Source organism: Oncorhynchus clarkii, chromosome 5 (genome assembly GCF_045791955.1).
Source record: "Oncorhynchus clarkii lewisi isolate Uvic-CL-2024 chromosome 5, UVic_Ocla_1.0, whole genome shotgun sequence".
NCBI classification, from domain to species: Eukaryota; Metazoa; Chordata; class Actinopteri; order Salmoniformes; family Salmonidae; genus Oncorhynchus; species Oncorhynchus clarkii.
In genome coordinates, this window is record NC_092151.1 from 8,418,676 (window position 1) to 8,438,352 (window position 19,677).

The following is a 19,677-nucleotide window of genomic DNA, read 5'->3' on the forward strand; positions in this document are numbered from 1 at the left end:
TTATGAAGTTGGCTTTAGCTAGCCCAGATACGTTCCCAATCTCCAAACCCCATAACTAGCTACCAATAAGCCATTTCGGGCTATCACTCAAGTTAGAGTAGCTAGCTTATCTAACTATTTTAGCTGGCATGCCTGCTGAAATTAAAAAGCAAGCAGGAACTAAATGTAATGAATAAGACTGACATTCCTTTCAATCTTTCACCCAGATTTTTAGAAGAGATGCAGAGAAGCATATTTTGTTTCTTTAAAAAATAACCACCAGTCAGGAGGATTTTTTACAGAGAATTAGGAAATAGGAAAAAGGTCTTTCAGGTGTTTGAAAAGGCGTAGCCCCCTCCGGACCATGGATTCCGCCCTTAGAGATGTCAACCATTTTTTCCCCCTGTTCTCCATTGCAGGCATTGCCTACCTGAGTGGCATGTGCAGCGAGAGAAGGAAATGCATCCTAGCTGAGGACAACGGCCTCAACCTGGCCTTTACCATCGCTCACGAAATGGGCCACAAGTGAGTCAAGTTTTTCCTCTCCCACAACTTTCACCTCACGCTTCACAAGCTCGATATCCACCACAAAGGCTAACCAACTGTCACCTCACGCTTCACAAGCTCGATATCCACCACAAAGGCTAACCAACTGTCACCTCACGCTTCACAAGCTCGATATCCACCACAAAGGCTAACCAACTGTCACCTCACACTTCACAAGCTCGATATCCACCACAAAGGCTAACCAACTGTCACTTCACGCTTCACAAGCTCGATATCCACCACAAAGGCTAACCAACTGTCACCTCACGCTTCACAAGCTCGATATCCACCACAAAGGCTAACCAACTGTCACCTCACGCTTCACAAACGCGATATCCACCACAAAAGCTAACCAACGTAAATCTCTCACAAAAATGGTATGACATCTATAATTACTATTATTATAATGAGTTGTGTGGAAACAAATCTATCGACACAAGTCTACGCAGTAGTTTTGTATCTGAATTTAGCAGCGAAATCGATCGCTAAGATGCACTGACTGGATTTTATGCCCTGATAACAGAGTAAGAGTTCTATTCAGTCTGTATCGCTGAACTTCTGCGATATGGATTGAATTGAGCACTAAAGCTCTGTTAAGTCAAGTCATGGTGGTATGGGAAGTCAAAGGAGCCTACTTAGAGGCCTTAGAGGGCCCTCCACTTTGTCCCCAGAACGAAAGAGTGAGCAGATCCGCTAATGCTAACGTAGCATCTGGTCTTATGAAAGGCTCTGAGGATGTGACATCATCATTCCCCCTAACGCTGTATAGAAAAATCCTCTGGTTGAATTTTGTTCCAAAAATACCACTGTGCTTTGTCAGGGCTGGAGCCGCTGTTCCAGTTTGTCTTTTTGTTTATTGGATTGTGTTTGGGAAGCTATTGTTTATCCAATTTTGTGTGTCTGTAGATTTGTTGGACAAACTGAAGTCTCTGGGGTGGTGAGATCAGTGCCCGAAGTTGGTTGCTTTCTTTGTTGTGTGCTTGTCCCAGTTTGGTCCCGCTGATTCACTGATTCAACAGAGATGGGGTTATCTGAGTCTAGAATGCTAATTATTAACTAGTTATTTCATTGTTAATGACATGTTATGTGCAAGCATGCATCTTGGGACGCGAGTCTTCCTATGAATTTGCCTGCATGTACTTAAATGCATTCACATGTTGGCTATTGGAGCCTACAAAACTAGAGACGTGTGTGTGTGCGTGTATGTCTGTGTTTGTGTGTGATGTAGCTGTCTCAAGATAGCGAACAGGAAAGCTAGTTGATGAGTCCTGGAGCACACTTGTCTCTGCCAAATGAGCTCAGAGATCAGAGCTCGCGTTCGTCATGACTTGGCAGTAGTTTCACAAAGGCCACGCTGATGCAGACTACAATTCAAAGGCATCAAAGTATCTTGAGTCACTTTCCAAAGGCAGTCAGGGTGAAATGACACAGAATTAAATCACAGAGTCAATACCATTGAGTGCAAATATCACAGGGCTAGCAAAGCATGTCACAGAGCTAGTGTAGCATGACACAGGGCTAGCGTAGCATGACACAGGGCTAGCGTGGCATGACACAGGGCTAGCGTAGCATGACACAGGGCTAGCGTAGCATGACAGAGGGCTAGTGTAGCATGACACAGGGCTAGTGTAGCATGACACAGGGATAGCGTAGCATGACAGAGGGCTTGCGTAGCATGATACAGGGCTAACGTAGCATGACACCGGGCTAGCGTAGCATGACAGAGGGCCAGCGTAGCATGACACAGGGCTAGAGTAGCATGACACATGACAGAGCTGTCTTCGGAAGGTGAAAGCCATGACGTAGTGCATTCACCAAACACAAGGTGCAAAAGAAAGGTCATTGCACATATTCATCCAATGCAGCATTCATCATCTTCCGCTCAAAATAGCAAAATATTATTGTGAACATTCTTGTTCTATCTCTCTCGTTTGACTACATTTTAATTTTGTGTTTCACTCTATTTCTTTTCCATAAACCTTTAAAATCATTTGTTTAATATATTGCACTTATGTGCCTTAATGGTCTGAGTAGTTTTTGTAAGGTACTAGAGATTAATAATGGCCTTGAACTGCCATTAGAATTCATCCTATAATTGCTCCAAAAATATACAATCAAGTGAAATATTCGTTATGTCATTTGATATGTTACTGTAAGTTGAAACTGATGTTTGATTAAGGAAAAAAATGTATGTAAATAAAGGTCTTGCGGATATCTTTTGGCATATCCCATCTGTTATACATTTGGGACTAAACTTAATATACATGTTTGACAGTCAAAAAAGCATGTATTTTTAGCTGTGTAGCTCAGAGTAAAATAGCAAAGTATCAGTCTTTGCAATGGCTTGGATGGCCTCATTGAATTTGCACTTTTTTAAAACACAAGATAAAACGGCTACAAAAACCTATGAAGTAGACGTGACCCAAAATGTTCTTCCTGAGCATTGGGATTTATAGCCAGTCATGCAGAACTAACTGAGATTAAAAACCAATGGTCACGTTAACCCTCAAATCAGATGCTTCACAGTCCAGATGCCGACTGCTTAATCTGCATGTGGTGTTTGGATGTTTTTATTTTATTTTGTTTAACTAGTCAAGTCAGTTAAGAACAAATTCTTATTTACAATGACGGCCTACCAAAAGGCAAAAGGCCTGCTGCGGGGACGGGGGATTAAAAATTAAAAATTAAATAAAACACACATCACGACAAGAGAGACATCCCAACACTACATAAAGAGAGACATAAGACAACAACATAGCATGGCAACAACACATGACAACACAGCATGACAACAACATGGTAGCAACACAACATGGCAGCAGCACAACATGGCAGCACAACATGGTAGCTGCGCAAAACATGGTACAAATATTATTGGGCACAGACAACAGCACAAAGGGCAATAATGTTGTGACAACAATACATCACGCGAAGCAGCCACAACTGTCAGTAAGAGTGTCCATGATTGAGTCTTTTAATGAAGAGAGTTTGAGTGTTTTTTGCAGCTCGTTCCAGTGGCTAGCTGCAGCGAACTGAAAAGGCGAGCGACCCAAAGATGTGGGTGCTTTGAGGAAACTTTAACAGAATGTGACTGGCAGAACGGGTGTTGTATGTGGAGGATGAGGTTTGCAGTAGGTGTGAAACAGAGAAACCAGAGTTCCATATTGAGCTGAACCTGAATTTCACATCCTCTCTAGCCTTCCTAAGTAGACTCCAGGCTGGCTAGCGTCTGATGACTTGAGAGAAACAAACAGGAATTATTTAGCAGTTGTTTCTGAACAACTTGCAGAAGTTGCAGAGTTTTATGCATTTCTCTCCTAACTCAGTGTTTGACTTGTTCCTCGGTAATGATGGGGTCATGTCCTCTGTAGACAATGGTGGGTTAAGGAAAGCATCTGAAAGGCCCGGCTTAGTCTTGAGCCATTGGGTCCCTGACAAGGCTTGCGAGTCACCTCCATTTTAGTAACCTTATCAAAGTGTTTTTACAAGAGAGAAGCTTTGTTCCTCCTCTGTGACCCTTGATGCACATGATCTTTTCTCACCAGCCACTGATGCGATTTCACAATAGGCCCAGGAGGTCTCACTTTGTCCTGTGGAAATGCTGTAAAAAGAAAACGGAGAAGAAAGGGGAGGAAACCAGCCCAAATGTAGACATGAAGGGAATTATCTAAGATCTGAAGGTTGACTGTTGGGAATATATTGCTAATGAAGGATTCCGTATTATGGGATATGATTTATGATAATATATGTGCTTTATTTGTACTTGAATAGTGACTTAAAATACATCATGGACATGCATGCAGTGCAGAATATTTTGAAAATATCTGAGGGGGTTTTGCTGTCAAGACAGGGTGGCCTGGTCCACTGATTTAATCCTCACATCAAATAATTTCCCCCAACATTTCTAACAGTGTTTCTGTATGTTTTATTGCTGGACTTTTGTCTCCCATTTGCACTAGAGAGCCAATGAAACCACTTTAAAGGGGAAGTGCAGTTAAACATGAGATTTTAAAGTAGTGCACTATGTAGGGAATATGGCTATGGTCAAAAGTAGTGCACTATGTAGGGAATAGGGCTCTGGTAAAAAGTAGTGCACTATGTAGGGAATATGGTAGGGAATAGGGCTCTGGTCTAAAGTAGTGCACTATCTAGGGAATAGGGCTCTGGTCAAAAGTAGTGCACTATCTAGGGAATAGGGCTCTGGTCAAAAGTAGTGCACTATCTAGGGAATAGGGCTCTGGTCTAAAGTAGTGCACTATGTAAGGAATATGGCTCTGGTCAAAAGTAGTGCACTATGTAGGGGATAGGGTGCTACTTGAGAATGCAACCAAATGGAAAGCCATCATCCCCCCCTTCCCTCTACCCTCTCTGGATAGAAATCTGTAGCAGATGAGCATTGACTCGTTGCCCTCAGCAACTGGAATCCAGGCGTATTTAATACCCGTGACTGAGTGAATTTGTGCCGATGTTTATTTGCTAATTCCCAGCGCTTTTCATGTTCTTGCTTGTTTTTCGGCAACGACACATGGTTATGGTTTCATGCTAGTGTGTCCTCCTCAGACCAGGTTGGGTGTATTTTTTAGTCCTCTGGTTTTGATAATGTCGATAATGTGCTGGTAATGTGTCGCAACATTTTTTCTGAAATCCATGTTGAATTTCCTCACAGTTTACACCCTGCTGATTCGAGAAATCATCCAACCAGGATTTCTGGGGGAAAAAGTTGTAGGATATTTTCAGAGATTTTGCTAGCTTGGATTGTGGTATCATGGCACAAACAGACTGGTACCCAGGCAAGAATTTTGCAACCTTAGTCAATAATGTTTTTCATCTCTCTCTCTCTGCGACTGTAGCATGGGTGTGAGTCACGACAACGACCACCAGTCGTGTGCTGATGGCCTCCACATCATGTCGGGAGAATGGGTCAAAGGTCAGAACCTGGGCGATGTTTCCTGGTCTGGCTGTAGCCGTGACGACGTGGAGAAGTTCCTCCGGTAAAACCAGTCATCCTTCGTCCTCCTCTTCCTTCCTCCTTCTCACCCTGATCATTTATGTTTCAATTCACTTAATTTCATTAATTGGTTGTCAGTTTGACCAACTTAAACGATAAAATAATGTTTTATATATTTATTATTTTCATATCGGTTATTTGAAGTCCATTGCCACTATCACGTGTCATCCATTTGCACAGAGAACAGGACACCCTGCATACTTCAAGGTTTCACTCCTCTCCCCAGTGACGTTATGCATGTATGTCTAAAGACTTGTTTATAACATCAACTACAGCCACAAGAGTCATGCTGTGGAGGAATGCAGCTTGACATTTATTGTCATGAATCTTGCCCTTGGGGGCAGAACTGAGCGATTTTCAATAGATGGGCCAGCTGCAAAGTCAAAATTGGCTATGTTGTAAAAATTCATGAAAACGAAAATTTGATTTTTAAGTCTTCATTTCAGATTCCTGACAATGAATGCCAACCTGCTGGAGGAATGAGGGGTTGAATGAGACAGCTGAAAGCTGTGGATAATTAGTTGATCATAATACAGTAGGAAAGTACAGCCAGTGTAGCTGGGAATTTGGCCCGTATTCACAAATCAGTTTAGCCTTTTTGATCATAATGAATAAGATTATATCGACAGGGGGACCTGATCCTTCAGAACTCCTAATCTGAGACGCTTTATGAACCCAGACCTGGGTTCAAATAGTATTTGCCATAGTGACGTGAAATGCCCTCAATCGGAAATCACTTATTTGCCAGGTTAGTGGAGAGTGACTCAATAGAGAACGTTTCTGTGTGTGTGTGTGTGTGTGTGTGTGTGCGTGTGTGTGCATGCACGTGTGTGTGTCGTAGGTCCAAGGCCAGTAGTTGTCTCCTCCAGACCGACCCGCTGAGCTTGAACTCAGTGATCCTGCCATTCAAACACCCAGGGATGACTTACACGGCAGATGAACAGTGTCAGATCCTCTTCGGAACCACCGCCTCCCACTGTCAGAACATGCAGGTGAGTGAAGCACTAGGAAATGCGTGTCGATTACACATGGCATGAACTGCATCGCTGCATCGGAAATGGCGCCATTTCTTTTCTAAGGGTGCATTCACACTGAGCAGCACAGAGTTGGAGCCAATTGAATGTATTTCAATGGGGAAGGTGCATTGGTTTGCACGAGGTTGCAGCACACCAAGCCTCATAAAGCGCATAGCTTATACTCTATTACCTCTGTGATGCGTCGCGAGGTCCTCCTACATCTGAACAGAGCATTTTTTATTTAATTTATTTTTTAACCTTTTTTTTAAGGCAAGTCAGTTAAGAACAGATTCTTATTTTCAATGACAGACTGTGGGTTAACTGCCTGTTCAGGGGCAGAACGACAGATTTGTACCTTGTCAGCTCCTAAGGTTTGAACTTGCAACCTTCCGGTTCCTAGTCCAACGCTCTAACCACTAGGCTACCCTGCCGCATGTTGGGATCAGTACCTAGTTTTGAGTTCAGAGAATATTTCCCCCATTAAAGACAAGAGCTGTGTTCGAATACCCATGCTAACATACTGTATACCACATACTTAATGAGTATATACTACATTATATACTATTTTAGTGTACTGTAAATAAATGGTATCCTTTCAGATGAGCGTACTAGAGCTTTGCCTGTCTACCGGAAGTTGATGCTGTTGCTATGCAACCTCTTACTAGCTTGTTAGCATAACAATTACTAGCTAGACTTTTTACGACTTTGGGAGTGTTCTTAAGTTCAATCTGGAGTGTCAGCGGGCCCTCAGAGACCGCTCTGGGCGTTCATAAACTCAAGAGAGTTGTCAGATTGTCAGTTCATAAATTCAGAGTGTTTCGCTCTGGGAGCGTTCAGAGCGCACACTGGACACTCTGGCCCGAGGAGTAGAGTTGACCCGAGTGTTCTGGCCTCACAACGGCAGTCAAGCACCCAAGCTAACTGGCTAACTTGCTAGTTAATTCCAGATACAAATTAGAGAACAACTCACTCATTTTACACTCCTTAGCGTGTTAGGCAGTTTTCATGTTATCTAGAGTGTTGATGACTAACTGTGCTGCTGCTGGCAACAATTGAATTACGCTGACACTGGCCATATTCAACAGGTGTTGAGCATATATTCATTTATTTTTTTTTACCTTTATTTAACTATGCAAGTCACTTAAGAACAAATTCTTATTTTCAATGACGGCCTAGGAACAGCGGGTTAACTGCCTTGTTCAGGGGCAGAACGACAGATTGGTACCTTGTCAGCTCGGGGGTTTGAACTTGCAACCTTCCGGTTACTAGTCCAACGACCTAACCACTAGGCTGCCCTGCCGCCTCATCAGTTATTCTGCGCTCGAGAGTGCTCTGAAATCGGAGTAGCTAGCCAGAGCGAATTTACGAAAGCACCCGAATGTCCATTGAGAACACACAAGACAATACCACTTAGCTAAGAATGACAGGAATAATCCAGTCAATAAACATTGGGTAGTTAGTTAGAGATAGCATATAGTTAATATACTGGCAGATTTCAGTTATTAGTAGACAACTAACATTAGGTAGGTAACTAACAATCTGGTACATACTGCTATAATGATATGCTGTGTGGTTCGTAAGGATAGCATAGCTAACAAATTGTCAGCCAACGTAATGTGTAAGGTAACTTATTTGAAAGTCATTACTTTATTACGTTGTTTAAAATGTTCTTAACATTTGTCATAATTTGTTAAAGCAATGTATCCGTTCTCGTTGGACTTCATATTTTCCGCCATTTTCTTCAAATCTGAAAACCATGTGAAGCCACGCCCATTTTTCTGAAGAATTGCATTATGGCCTTCATATTTATATATTTCATATTTTGGAGAATGTAGTACGACATCCGGGAACTTTTTGGCATACTAACTATATCTATACGGTGACCAATAAGGATACAATATACTCGATTTACGTCACACATAGTACAGTTAGTGTGGTTAGTAGGAGCATTCAAAGACTTGTGATTATGTACGGAAGTTCTCCCCTTACTAAGATAACAACAACAACAACAACAACGTCATATTTCTAAAACTAGAAAATGACTCAAATTAAAATAGACTTCCTTGCATAGCAGAAATCAAAGCGATCTTGACTTCATCGATTCCTACTTATGTTACAATGGCACACTCACTGAAATACAATTATTATTATTATTTTTGCACTGTTGCCACTGTATGTTTGTCACCATGTTACTATGGAGACACCGGTATCAACCACATCCATCAGTTCCAGAACATATCCCCCTTTCCGAACGGAACAGATCTCTATCTCTCTGAGAACCCTACAAATCACTTCCTCCGAGGTCTCGGGGGGGAATGTTTTTGCTGTTTCGATAACCACTCAAGCTTTAATTCATAAAAAACCTGAGACATATGAACCATATGAACTCTCCCCCCACCAGTCGCTCTGAGTGAATCCTTAATCTTCACCATAAATCACCAACAATAGTTTTTAAACGGATGACAGATAAATTAAATAAAGAATTACCAAAGATTCGATCGAGGTTCCTCACGTCGCGTCCTGTCACGATAAGATGGCGGCGCAGCCTCGGCGGTGGACCCGTTTGTACCCCAGAGGCTCAGCAATCTCATAAAAAGCAACCCATTAATTAAGCTGTGTTATCAGGCACCATGGCAACCGCTGTGTTTACGAACCAAACACCCCCCCCCCCCCACCCCCTAAATGGCATTGTGATTTTTTTTCCACCAGAGTACAAGCGATTTGAAGAGAACGTGAGCTTTTTATCCACCGTTGGGCTTGTGAAGCTGTATTTAGAGCCTGCAAGTGTTTTTATGGGTCAATGAGGGTTTTTACTGAGAATGTTAGGTGTTGTTTTATTGTTGTCAGGTGCTAATGGAAAACAAGAGGTCAGTTTTCCTTCTTTTCTTTTCTCATTGAGATTGTTGCGATTGTGTAATTAAGTGAAAATGCATGTAGGCGTGATGCCCACTGTGTTGTTGTTTGAATCACAGGTTGCCCATTTAAAAATATGTTTTGGGGGCCTAAAGTAAAGCCTGTATGTGGTTAGAGGTCCTTCACCCAACAGGTGGGCTACTTGGTACATCTAGCCTCTTTAACTGTGTAAACCCTTCACCCAACAGGTGGGCTACTTGGTACATCTAGCCTCTTTAACTGTGTAAACCCTTCACCCAACAGGTGGGCTACTTGGTACATCTAGCCTCTTTAACTGTGTAAACCCTACACCCTTTAACTGTGTAAACCCTACACCCTTTAACTGTGTAAACCCTACACCCTTTAACTGTGTAAACCCTACACCCTTTAACTGTGTAAACCCTACACCTGTTAACTGTGTAAACCCTACACCCTTTAACTGTGTGAACCCTACACCCTTTAACTGTGTAAACCCTACACCCTTTAACTGTGTAAACCCTAACTGTGTAAACCCTACACCCTTTAACTGTGTAAACCCTACACCCTTTAACTGTGTGAACCCTACACCCTTTAACTGTGTAAACCCTAACTGTGTAAACCCTACACCCTTTAACTGTGTAAACCCTAACTGTGTAAACTCTACACCCTTTAACTGTGTGAACCCTACACCCTTTAACTGTGTAAACCCTACACCCTTTAACTGTGTAAACCCTACACCCTTTAACTGTGTAAACCCTACACCCTTTAACTGTGTAAACCCTAACTGTGTAAACCCTACACCCTTTAACTGTGTGAACCCTACACCCTTTAACTGTGTAAACCCTACACCCTTTAACTGTGTAAACCCTACACCCTTTAACTGTGTAAACCCAAACTGTGTAAACCCTACACCCTTTAACTGTGTAAACCCAAACTGTGTAAACCCTACACCCTTTAACTGTGTAAACCCTACACCCTTTAACTGTGTAAACCCTACACCCTTTAACTGTGTAAACCCTACACCCGTTAACTGTGTAAACCCTACACCCTTTAACTGTGTGAACCCTACACCCTTTAACTGTGTAAACCCTAACTGTGTAAACCCTACACCTTTTAACTGTGTAAACACTACACCCTTTAACTGTGTAAACCCAAACTGTGTAAACCCTACACCCTTTAACTGTGTAAACCCTACACCCTTTAACTGTGTAAACCCTAAACCATTTAACTGTGTAAACCCTACACCCTTTAACTGTGTAAACCCTACACCCTTTAACTGTGTAAACCCTACACCCTTTAACTGTGTAAACCCTAAACCATTTAACTGTGTAAACCCTACACCCTTTAACTGTGTAAACCCTAAACCATTTAACTGTGTAAACCCTACACCCTTTAACTGTGTAAACCCTACACCCTTTAACTGTGTAAACCCTACACCCTTTAACTGTGTAAACCCTACACCCTTTAACTGTGTAAACCCTACACCCTTTAACTGTGTAAACCCTAAACCATTTAACTGTGTAAACCCTACACCCTTTAACTGTGTAAACCCTAAACCATTTAACTGTGTAAACCCTACACCCTTTAACTGTGTAAACCCTACACCCTTTAACTGTGTAAACCCTACACCCTTTAACTGTGTAAACCCTAAACCATTTAACTGTGTAAACCCTTTAACCATATGAACCCTACACCCCTACACCCATGTGAACATTACACCATATTCCCTAAATGGTGCACTACTGTTGACAAGGGGCCAATAGGGTTCTGGTCAAAAGTAGTGCACTATAATATAGGGAATAGGGGACCATTTGTGACCTAGCCTTGATTTGCCCCTTAAACCTTCTGTTTCCTTTACACCACCCCCTTCACTTCCTCTCAATGTATTTGGACAGATGTAGAGGCTTATGTGAAAGACACACTTCTAAATGTATTGGGGCAGATGTAGAAACTTAGGTGAAAGACACGCTTCAAAATGTATTGGGGCAGATGTAGAAAAGTATGTGAAAGACATGCTTCTAAATGTATTGGGGCAGATGTAGAAACTTAGGTGGAAGACACGCTTCTAAATGTATTGGGGCAGATGTAGAGGCTTAGGTGAAAGACACGCTTCTAAATGTATTGGGGCAGATGTAGAAACGTATGTGAAAGACACGCTTCTAAATGTATTGGGGCAGATGTAGAAACGTATGTGAAAGACATGCTTCTAAATGTATTGGGGCAGATGTAGAAACGTATGTGAAAGACACGCTTCTAAATGTATTGGGGCAGATGTAGAAACGTATGTGAAAGACACGCTTCTAAATGTATTGGGGCAGATGTAGAAACGTATGTGAAAGACATGCTTCTAAATGTATTGGGGCAGATGTAGAGGCTTCGGTGAAAGACATGCTTCAAAAGAGGATTCCTTGATGATTGGTTTTCTATTGCAACCTTGCAAACTCTCAATACAAATAGCTTTTCATTGATATATTTACAGTTTGTTAATCTCAGTTAACCCAGAACTAAAATCTTGCATAATTAGTTACAGTTTTTTTCGATTGCTAAACGACAGTGGGCACAACTGGAGTCACATGTGCAAAACTCTAACTACAGTCTGCACTACCAACAGTCACCTGAGCTAAACAGTTCACATCACCTGCAAAACTCATTCCAAGCAACACAACTCTTAACACATGGCTCAAAACACGCTCAGTGCAGCCAAACACTATGCACAACCCTCACTGAGATAACACACACTGTCACTCAGAACACACTGAGAGTAAAAACACTAGCATCAAACACCAATACAGAATATACAAACTTTTCATCTTTACAGTTTGAACAATTTCAGTGACTTCATACAAAGTCATATTTTCTTCAAAGAAAAGAGTGACATTCTTTCACATGATTTATATATATTTTTAGAACATAACAATTCTTTAAGGTAAATGAAAATTAGCAGTTTGCTTCAATAGTCTGTAGTAATTTACGGAATTACAGTAATGAGAAAAAAAAGATAGAAACTAAAAGTACATACAGTAATTCGAACAAATAATTGAGGGGCTAATCCTGCCTCTCTCTAGCATCAGGCCACAGGTTTTCTTCAACATCACATCTAATGTTTTCTCTTGCCATGCACCTGGGGAAGAACCTTCTGGAGTGCCTTATCCATCCCTGGCAGTCCTCTGGACTCGTGTCCTCACATCCGGCACGCATGGCTTCCAAAAGAGACATTTGGTCATGTGGGTGGTGACCTAACACTTTCCACCTCCAGGCAGAGAAAAACTCCTCTATTGGGTTGAGGAAGGGTGAATATGCAGGCAGGTACAAAACCATAAATCTGTGATGTGCTGCAAACCAATCTGTGACAGCTGCAGAGTGGTGAAAAGCAACGTTATCGCAAACTATGACAAAAACTTGGGGGTTTCTTACTGGCTCCCCCTGTTCTGCTGGCACTAGCTTAGCATAGAGCTGTTCTAGGAAAGCTATAAGCCTTTCTGTGTTGTATGGGCCAATGAGTGGTGTGTTGAGAATCAAACCATCATTGGCCATTGCAGCACACATGGTGATATTTCCCCCCCTTTGGCCTGGAACCTCCACAGTGGCCCTTTGACCTATAACATTCCTTCCTCTGCGCCGTGTTTTGGCAAGGTTAAATCCAGCTTCATCGATAAATACAAATGAATGTGGTCTTCCCAGTGCTTCCACCTCCATTACTCAGTTTTACTGTAGAAAAGCTAGTGTTTTTTTTTACTGTAAATATTTTGTATAGCTGTGTACGTAACCTCAGACGTCTTACCTGGACATATTGGTATCTTTGCTCTTTTACCCGTTCACTGTTTCTCTCGAACGGTACAGTGTATAACTGTTTCATTGTAACTTGGTGTTTCTTTAGGACCTGAGCAATAGTTGTTGTGCTGACAGAATTAACATTTTCAAATATATCATTATCAGCCAGCACTCTATCTTGAATCTCCCGCAGTTTTATTGCATTATTGACAACAACCATGTCAACAATAGCATTTTCCTGCGCATCTGAAAATATTTTTCCTCTTCCCCCTGTTGGGGGCAGCCTTTGGGTCCTGTTGTAAAAATATATTTTACAGTCAAATTTACTGTAATATATATCTGTGTAAATATTCTATAATTGCAATACAAAATAGATTCCTGTAATGTTTTCATTTACTGTAAGAATGTAACTCTCACCTGTTTGCATGATGGAAAATTCGCATTACAGATGCCACTGTGGATCTTTGCAGATTGGGTTGCACCCTAAACCCTGCCTCTCTCAATGAGAGACCATGGTTCACAACATGGTCTATAAGTGTAGCCCTTATTTCATCTGAAATAACAGCTCTTTGTCTTCTTTGTCTTCCTCCACGCATCCGCCCTCTCCCTGCCACCCTTCTCCCTCCACGAACCCATCTTCCTTGTTCCATTTCCAAAATGAGTCTTTCTGAGCTCTACCTATATATACTGTAATATGTGTGTGTGTTCACTAACAAGTCTAAAACAAGACACCTGCTTAGCCTTTCAGCTGAAATTGCAATCAGCAGTGTTTGAAAGGCACAATGCTGAAATCTATTCCGTTTTGAATGTGTGGTTCACAGTTTTGACAGCAGTGTGTTAGCATTTGAACAAAGTGCTGTAAATCTACAGTGTTGTGCAGGTTGTGGTTAAAGTCATGGGATAAGTGTGTAGAGTTTTGAAAACTGTGTTCAAGCAATGAAAAACGAACTAGAGTTTGGTCCACATGAACTGCTGCTGTGCAGACTGTAGTTAGAGTTTTGCACATGTGACTCGAGTTGTGTCCACTGTCGTTTAGCAATCGAAAAAAACTGTAATCTGCGTGATTTAGTTCTGGGTTCATATGTGTTAGAAATTGAGTTCCGGTTTGTGAAGAATCCACCCTTGCAAAAGGAAACTCTCTGTTGTATTCGAAGCGTGTGACTAATAAAGTTTGATTTGATTTGATGGACTGGACATCATTGTGAAGAGTAGTAGTGAGTGCCAATATTATTATTTTATTTTATTTTTCCAATAAGAACCATTATGAACCATTATGAACCATTATGAACCATTATGAACCATTATGAACCATTATGAACCATTATGAACCATTATGAACCATTAAGAACCATTATGCATTGAAAACTGTTTTTATACAGTGTGTCCTTCGTAAACCGCATATAACGTTTTTTAACAGTGATTCAAGTAAATAAACATAGACTGCATCATAAAAATGTATGTCAATAAACTTTATTTCTGTGTGTGTGTGTGTGTGTGTCTGTGTGTGTGTGTGTGTGTGTCTGTGTGTCTGTGTGTGTGCGCGTGTGTGTGTGTCTGTGTGTGTCTGTGTGTGTGCGCATGTGTGTGTGTCTGTGTGTGTGTGTGTGTGTGCGCGTGTGTGTGTGTGTGTGTGTGTGTGTCTGTGTGTGTGTGTGTCTGTGTGTGTGTGTGCGTGTGTCTGTGTGTGTGTGTGTCTGTGTCTGTGTGTGCGTGTGTGTGCGTGCGTGCGTGCGTGCGTGCGTGCGCGTGTGTGTGTGCGTGTGCGTGTGTTTGTGTGCGTGTGTGTGCGTGCGTGTGTGTGTGTGCGTGTTTCAGTATGTGATGTGTTCAGGGCTGTGGTGCCGGGTGGATGGAGAGAAGGACTGTAAAACCAAACTGGACCCACCCATGGATGGCACAGAGTGTGATCCGGGAAAGGTAGGTAGAACCACAGCAATGGATTTGTGTAGAACGTGTGGAGGACTTCTGTCATTTGTGGTCACATGACTTCATTCAAGTTTTATTAGAAAAACTAAATGTACGTCCCAAATTATACCAAATGGTATAGTGTACAATTTTTTTTTATATCGGGTGCTATTTGAGACGTTTTGTGACAATTTTATTATCGAAACAACTTAACTTTATAATTACAGCATACAGCTTTTCAGACAAAAAAAAAATATTTGATTATTTTTCAGGGTAGACTTTATTGCATTCCTTTCTACCTCTGTGTCCGCATCCCAAATTACGCTAATATCTCTTCTGAATATAGTGCACTACATTTGACCAGTGTTCAAAAGTAGTGGACTATCTAGGGAATAAGGTGCTATTTTGGACGTAAACCAATGCCTTTATTAATTCATCACATTTTCATCATCTTAAAATCAGCCAATCAACACGATATGGTCCCTCAATACCAGCCTCACTAATATGAAATCATATTTTCCACACGAGCCCAAGCAAGCAGCCGTTGCTGCCAGAGAAAAAAGAGTGAGTGAGGGAGAGAGAGAGAGAGGGAGAGAGGGAAAGAGCGAGCGTGAAAGAGCGAGAGAGAGAAGAGAAGAGAGAGAGACAAGAGAAGGAGAGAGCCATCCTCTCCGAGATATATTATAAACAGCGAGATGAGAAACAGCCTGTGGGCCAAGGGAAGGGGCCAGCTGTGGCCGCTCACGGCAAACCCCTGGCCCCGCTTCAGACCGTCTCCACGTCCCTTTGTGTATCCACGCTGACAGGCAACATGATGCAGAGCACCGCGCGGAGCCCAACCATCGTAAACCCTGCTAGTAACGCCACCAGGAACGTGTTGTATGTACGCCACGGTTGAGTATTAGGTATTAGTGTAGTTAAGTACAGAAGGGAGTCTATTGAGACTTTGTCCTTAGATGCACCATTTATAATCTGTAACAGCCCATGTAGAAATTCAAGTGCAGTCTCTTGGAGAAATATGCTTTCATTGATCACCGAAGTGTACGTTGGGAAACCTTTTGGGGGGGGTCTTTGAATAAGGCCAGTGAACTCTGGAGAATGTCATCAGAGTGGACAGGACGTATTAAATAGTGAGATCCCACTTCTTGGGCAGTGTTTGAATTATTTCAGGTATCTTGTAATGGGTGGGTTGTGTCAGTGAAAAGTTGACGTTAAAGAGTTCCATCCTGTCAGCAGAAGTGTCAATAGTAATGATGATGAGCACAAACCAGAGTAAGGGAGATTGCCAGTGTTCAATCAGACCCTGAATCCTCTGTTTACATAGCTCAACACATCAGCCGCCACATAATCAGCAGCACGTCAACGGCAAGGCCGAGTTACACTGTGAGTGCAGCGTTGTTTTGTATTAGTGTTGGGTTCAGGAGTGTTTGCGTTCACAGTTGTTCAGTAGTGGGGTTTGATGATGTCATTGGACAGGGTTGTAGGTTTGGACACTGTGTGATTTATTCGTGTGTGTGTGTGTGTGTGTGTGTGTGTGTGTGTGTGTGTGTGTGTGTGTGTGTGTGTGTGTGTGTGTGTGTGTGTGTGTGTTGTACTCATACAGTGGTGTCGTGCTGGGGAGTGTGTGAGCAGAGCGGTGCCAGTGGAGCAAGCCATGGGGGAGTGGAGCACCTGGGGGTCCTGGGGAACCTGCAGTCCAACCTGCAGCACTGGCATCAGTGGACGCCAGCGCAAGTGTGAGAGTCCCAGGTACTTTACACTGTAATGACTGTCTCTGAGTAGAGTCCCAGGTACTTTACACAGTAATGACTGTCTCTCTGAGTAGAGTCCCAGGTACGTTACACTGTAATGACTGTCTCTGAGTAGAGTCCCAGGTACTTTACACTGTAATGACTGTCTCTCTGAGTAGAGTCCCAGGTACTTTACACTGTAATGACTGTCTCTCTAAGTAGAGTCCCAGGTACTTTACACTATAACGACTGTCTCTCTGGGTAGAGTCCCAGGTACTTTACAGTGTAATGACCGTCTCTGAGTAGAGTCCCAGGTACTTTACACTGTAATGACTGTCTCTGAGTAGAGTCCCAGGAACTTTACACTATAACAACTGTCTCTGAGTAGAGTCCCAGGTACTTTACACTGTAATGACTGTCTCTCTGAGTAGAGTCCCAGGAACTTTACACTATAACAACTGTCTCTGAGTAGAGTCCCAGGTACTTTACACTGTAACGACTGTCTCTCTGAGTAGAGTCCCAGGTACTTTACACTGTAATGACTGTCTCTGAGTAGAGTCCCAGGTACTTTACACTGTAACGACTGTCTCTCTGAGTAGAGTCCCAGGTACTTTACACCGTAACGACTGTCTCTCTGAGTAGAGTCCCAGGTACTTTACACTGTAATGACTGTCTCTGAGTAGAGTCCCAGGTACTTTACACTGTAATGGCTGTCTCTGAGTAGAGTCCCAGGTACTTTACACTGTAATGACTGTCTCTCTGAGTAGAGTCCCAGGTACTTTACACTGTAATGACTGTCTCTGAGTAGAGTCCCAGGTACTTTACACTGTAATGACTGTCTCTGAGTAGAGTCCCAGGTACTTTACACTGTAATGACTGTCTCTCTGAGTAGAGTCCCAGGTACTTTACACTGTAATGACTGTCTCTGAGTAGAGTCCCAGGTACATTACACTGTAATGGCTGTCTCTGAGTAGAGTCCCAGGTACTTTACACTGTAATGACCGTCTCTGAGTAGAGTCCCAGGTACTTTACACTGTAATGACTGTCTCTTTGTGTAGAGTCCCAGGTACTTTACACTGTAACGACTGTCTCTCTGAGTAGAGTCCCAGGTACTTTACACTGTAATGACTGTCTCTGTGTAGAGTCCCAGGTACTTTACACTGTAATGACTGTCTCTGAGTAGAGTCCAAGGTACTTTACACTGTAATGACTGTCTCTCTGAGTAGAGTCCCAGGTACTTTACACTGTAATGACTGTCTCTGAGTAGAGTCCCAGGTACTTTACACTGTAATGACTGTCTATGAGTAGAGTCCCAGGTACTTTACACTGTAATGACCATCTCTGAGTAGAGTCCCAGGTACTTTACACTGTAATGACTGTCTCTTTGTGTAGAGTCCCAGGTACTTTACACTGTAACGACTGTCTCTCTGAGTAGAGTCCCAGGTACTTTACACTGTAATGACTGTCTCTGTGTAGAGTCCCAGGTACTTTACACTGTAATGACTGTCTCTTTGTGTAGAGTCCCAGGTACTTTACACTGTAACGACTGTCTCTCTGAGTAGAGTCCCAGGTACTTTACACTGTAACGACTGTCTCTCTGAGTAGAGTCCCAGGTACTTTACACTGTAATGACTGTCTCTGAGTAGAGTCGCAGGGACTTTATACTGTAATGACTGTCTCTGTGTAGAGTCCCAGGTACTTTACACTGTAATGACTGTCTCTTTGTGTAGAGTCCCAGGTACTTTACACTGTAACGACTGTCTCTCTGAGTAGAGTCCCAGGTACTTTACACTGTAACGACTGTCTCTCTGAGTAGAGTCCCAGGTACTTTACACTGTAATGACTGTCTCTGAGTAGAGTCGCAGGGACTTTACACTGTAATGACCATCTCTGAGTAGAGTCCCAGGTACTTTACACTGTAATGACTGTCTCTTTGTGTAGAGTCCCAGGTACTTTACACTGTAATGACTGTCTCTGTGTAGAGTCCCAGGTACTTTACACTGTAATGACAGTCTCTTTGTGTAGAGTCCCAGGTACTTTACACTGTAATGACTGTCTCTCTGAGTATTGTCCCAGGTACTTTACACTGTAACGACTGTCTCTCTGAGTAGAGTCCCAGGTACTTTACACTGTAATGACTGTCTCTGAGTTGAGTCCCAGGTACTTTACACTGTAATGACTGTCTCTCTGAGTAGAGTCCCAGGTACTTTACACTGTAACGACTGTCTCTCTGAGTAGAGTCCCAGGTACTTTACACTGTAACGACTGTCTCTCTGAGTAGAGTCCCAGGTACTTTACACTGTAATGACTGTCTCTGAGTAGAGTCCCAGGTACTTTACTCTGTAATGACTGTCTCTCTGAGTAGAGTCCCAGGTACTTTATACTGTAATGACTGTCTCTGAGTAGAGTCCCAGGTACTTTACACTGTAATGACTATCTCTCTGAGTAGAGTCCCAGGTACTTTACACTGTAATGACTGTCTCTGAGTAGAGTCCCGGGTACTTTACACTGTAATGACTGTCTCTGAGTAGAGTCCCGGGTACTTTACATCTTTGAGTAGATTTTAGTCATTTAGCAAACACTCTTATCCAGAGTAATTGGGATTCAGTGCTGAAGGGGCACATGGACAGATTTTTCACCCTGTTCGGCTTGAGGATTCAAACCAGCAACCTTTCAGTTACTGGTCTAACGCACCTTCTCCGCTAGGGTACTTATCCGCTAGGCTTTACTTATTTGATCTTGACCTTCATTCCATGCATTTTGTTTTGTATTGTCTCTGTTGGGACCAGCGGGAAAAGCCGGGACTGTGTCGGCTCCATGATGCAGTACAGGCTGTGTGAGAACCTACCCT

The 19,677-nt window shown here is 42.5% G+C and overlaps 1 protein-coding gene across 1 annotated transcript in view; it reads left to right on the forward strand.

Annotated features, from left to right (window-relative positions):
• Positions 1 to 19,677, forward strand: part of LOC139409835 (A disintegrin and metalloproteinase with thrombospondin motifs 19-like) — a 132,017-nt gene that overhangs the window by 47,863 nt on the left and 64,477 nt on the right. Inside the window, exons 8-13 of the mRNA XM_071155220.1 lie at positions 399 to 504; positions 5,376 to 5,516; positions 6,375 to 6,525; positions 15,007 to 15,108; positions 16,700 to 16,845; positions 19,616 to 19,677. The exon at positions 19,616 to 19,677 is cut by the window's right edge and continues 87 nt beyond it. Coding sequence (XP_071011321.1) covers positions 399 to 504; positions 5,376 to 5,516; positions 6,375 to 6,525; positions 15,007 to 15,108; positions 16,700 to 16,845; positions 19,616 to 19,677 — 708 coding nt within the window. The remainder of the gene's footprint in view (positions 1 to 398; positions 505 to 5,375; positions 5,517 to 6,374; positions 6,526 to 15,006; positions 15,109 to 16,699; positions 16,846 to 19,615) is intronic.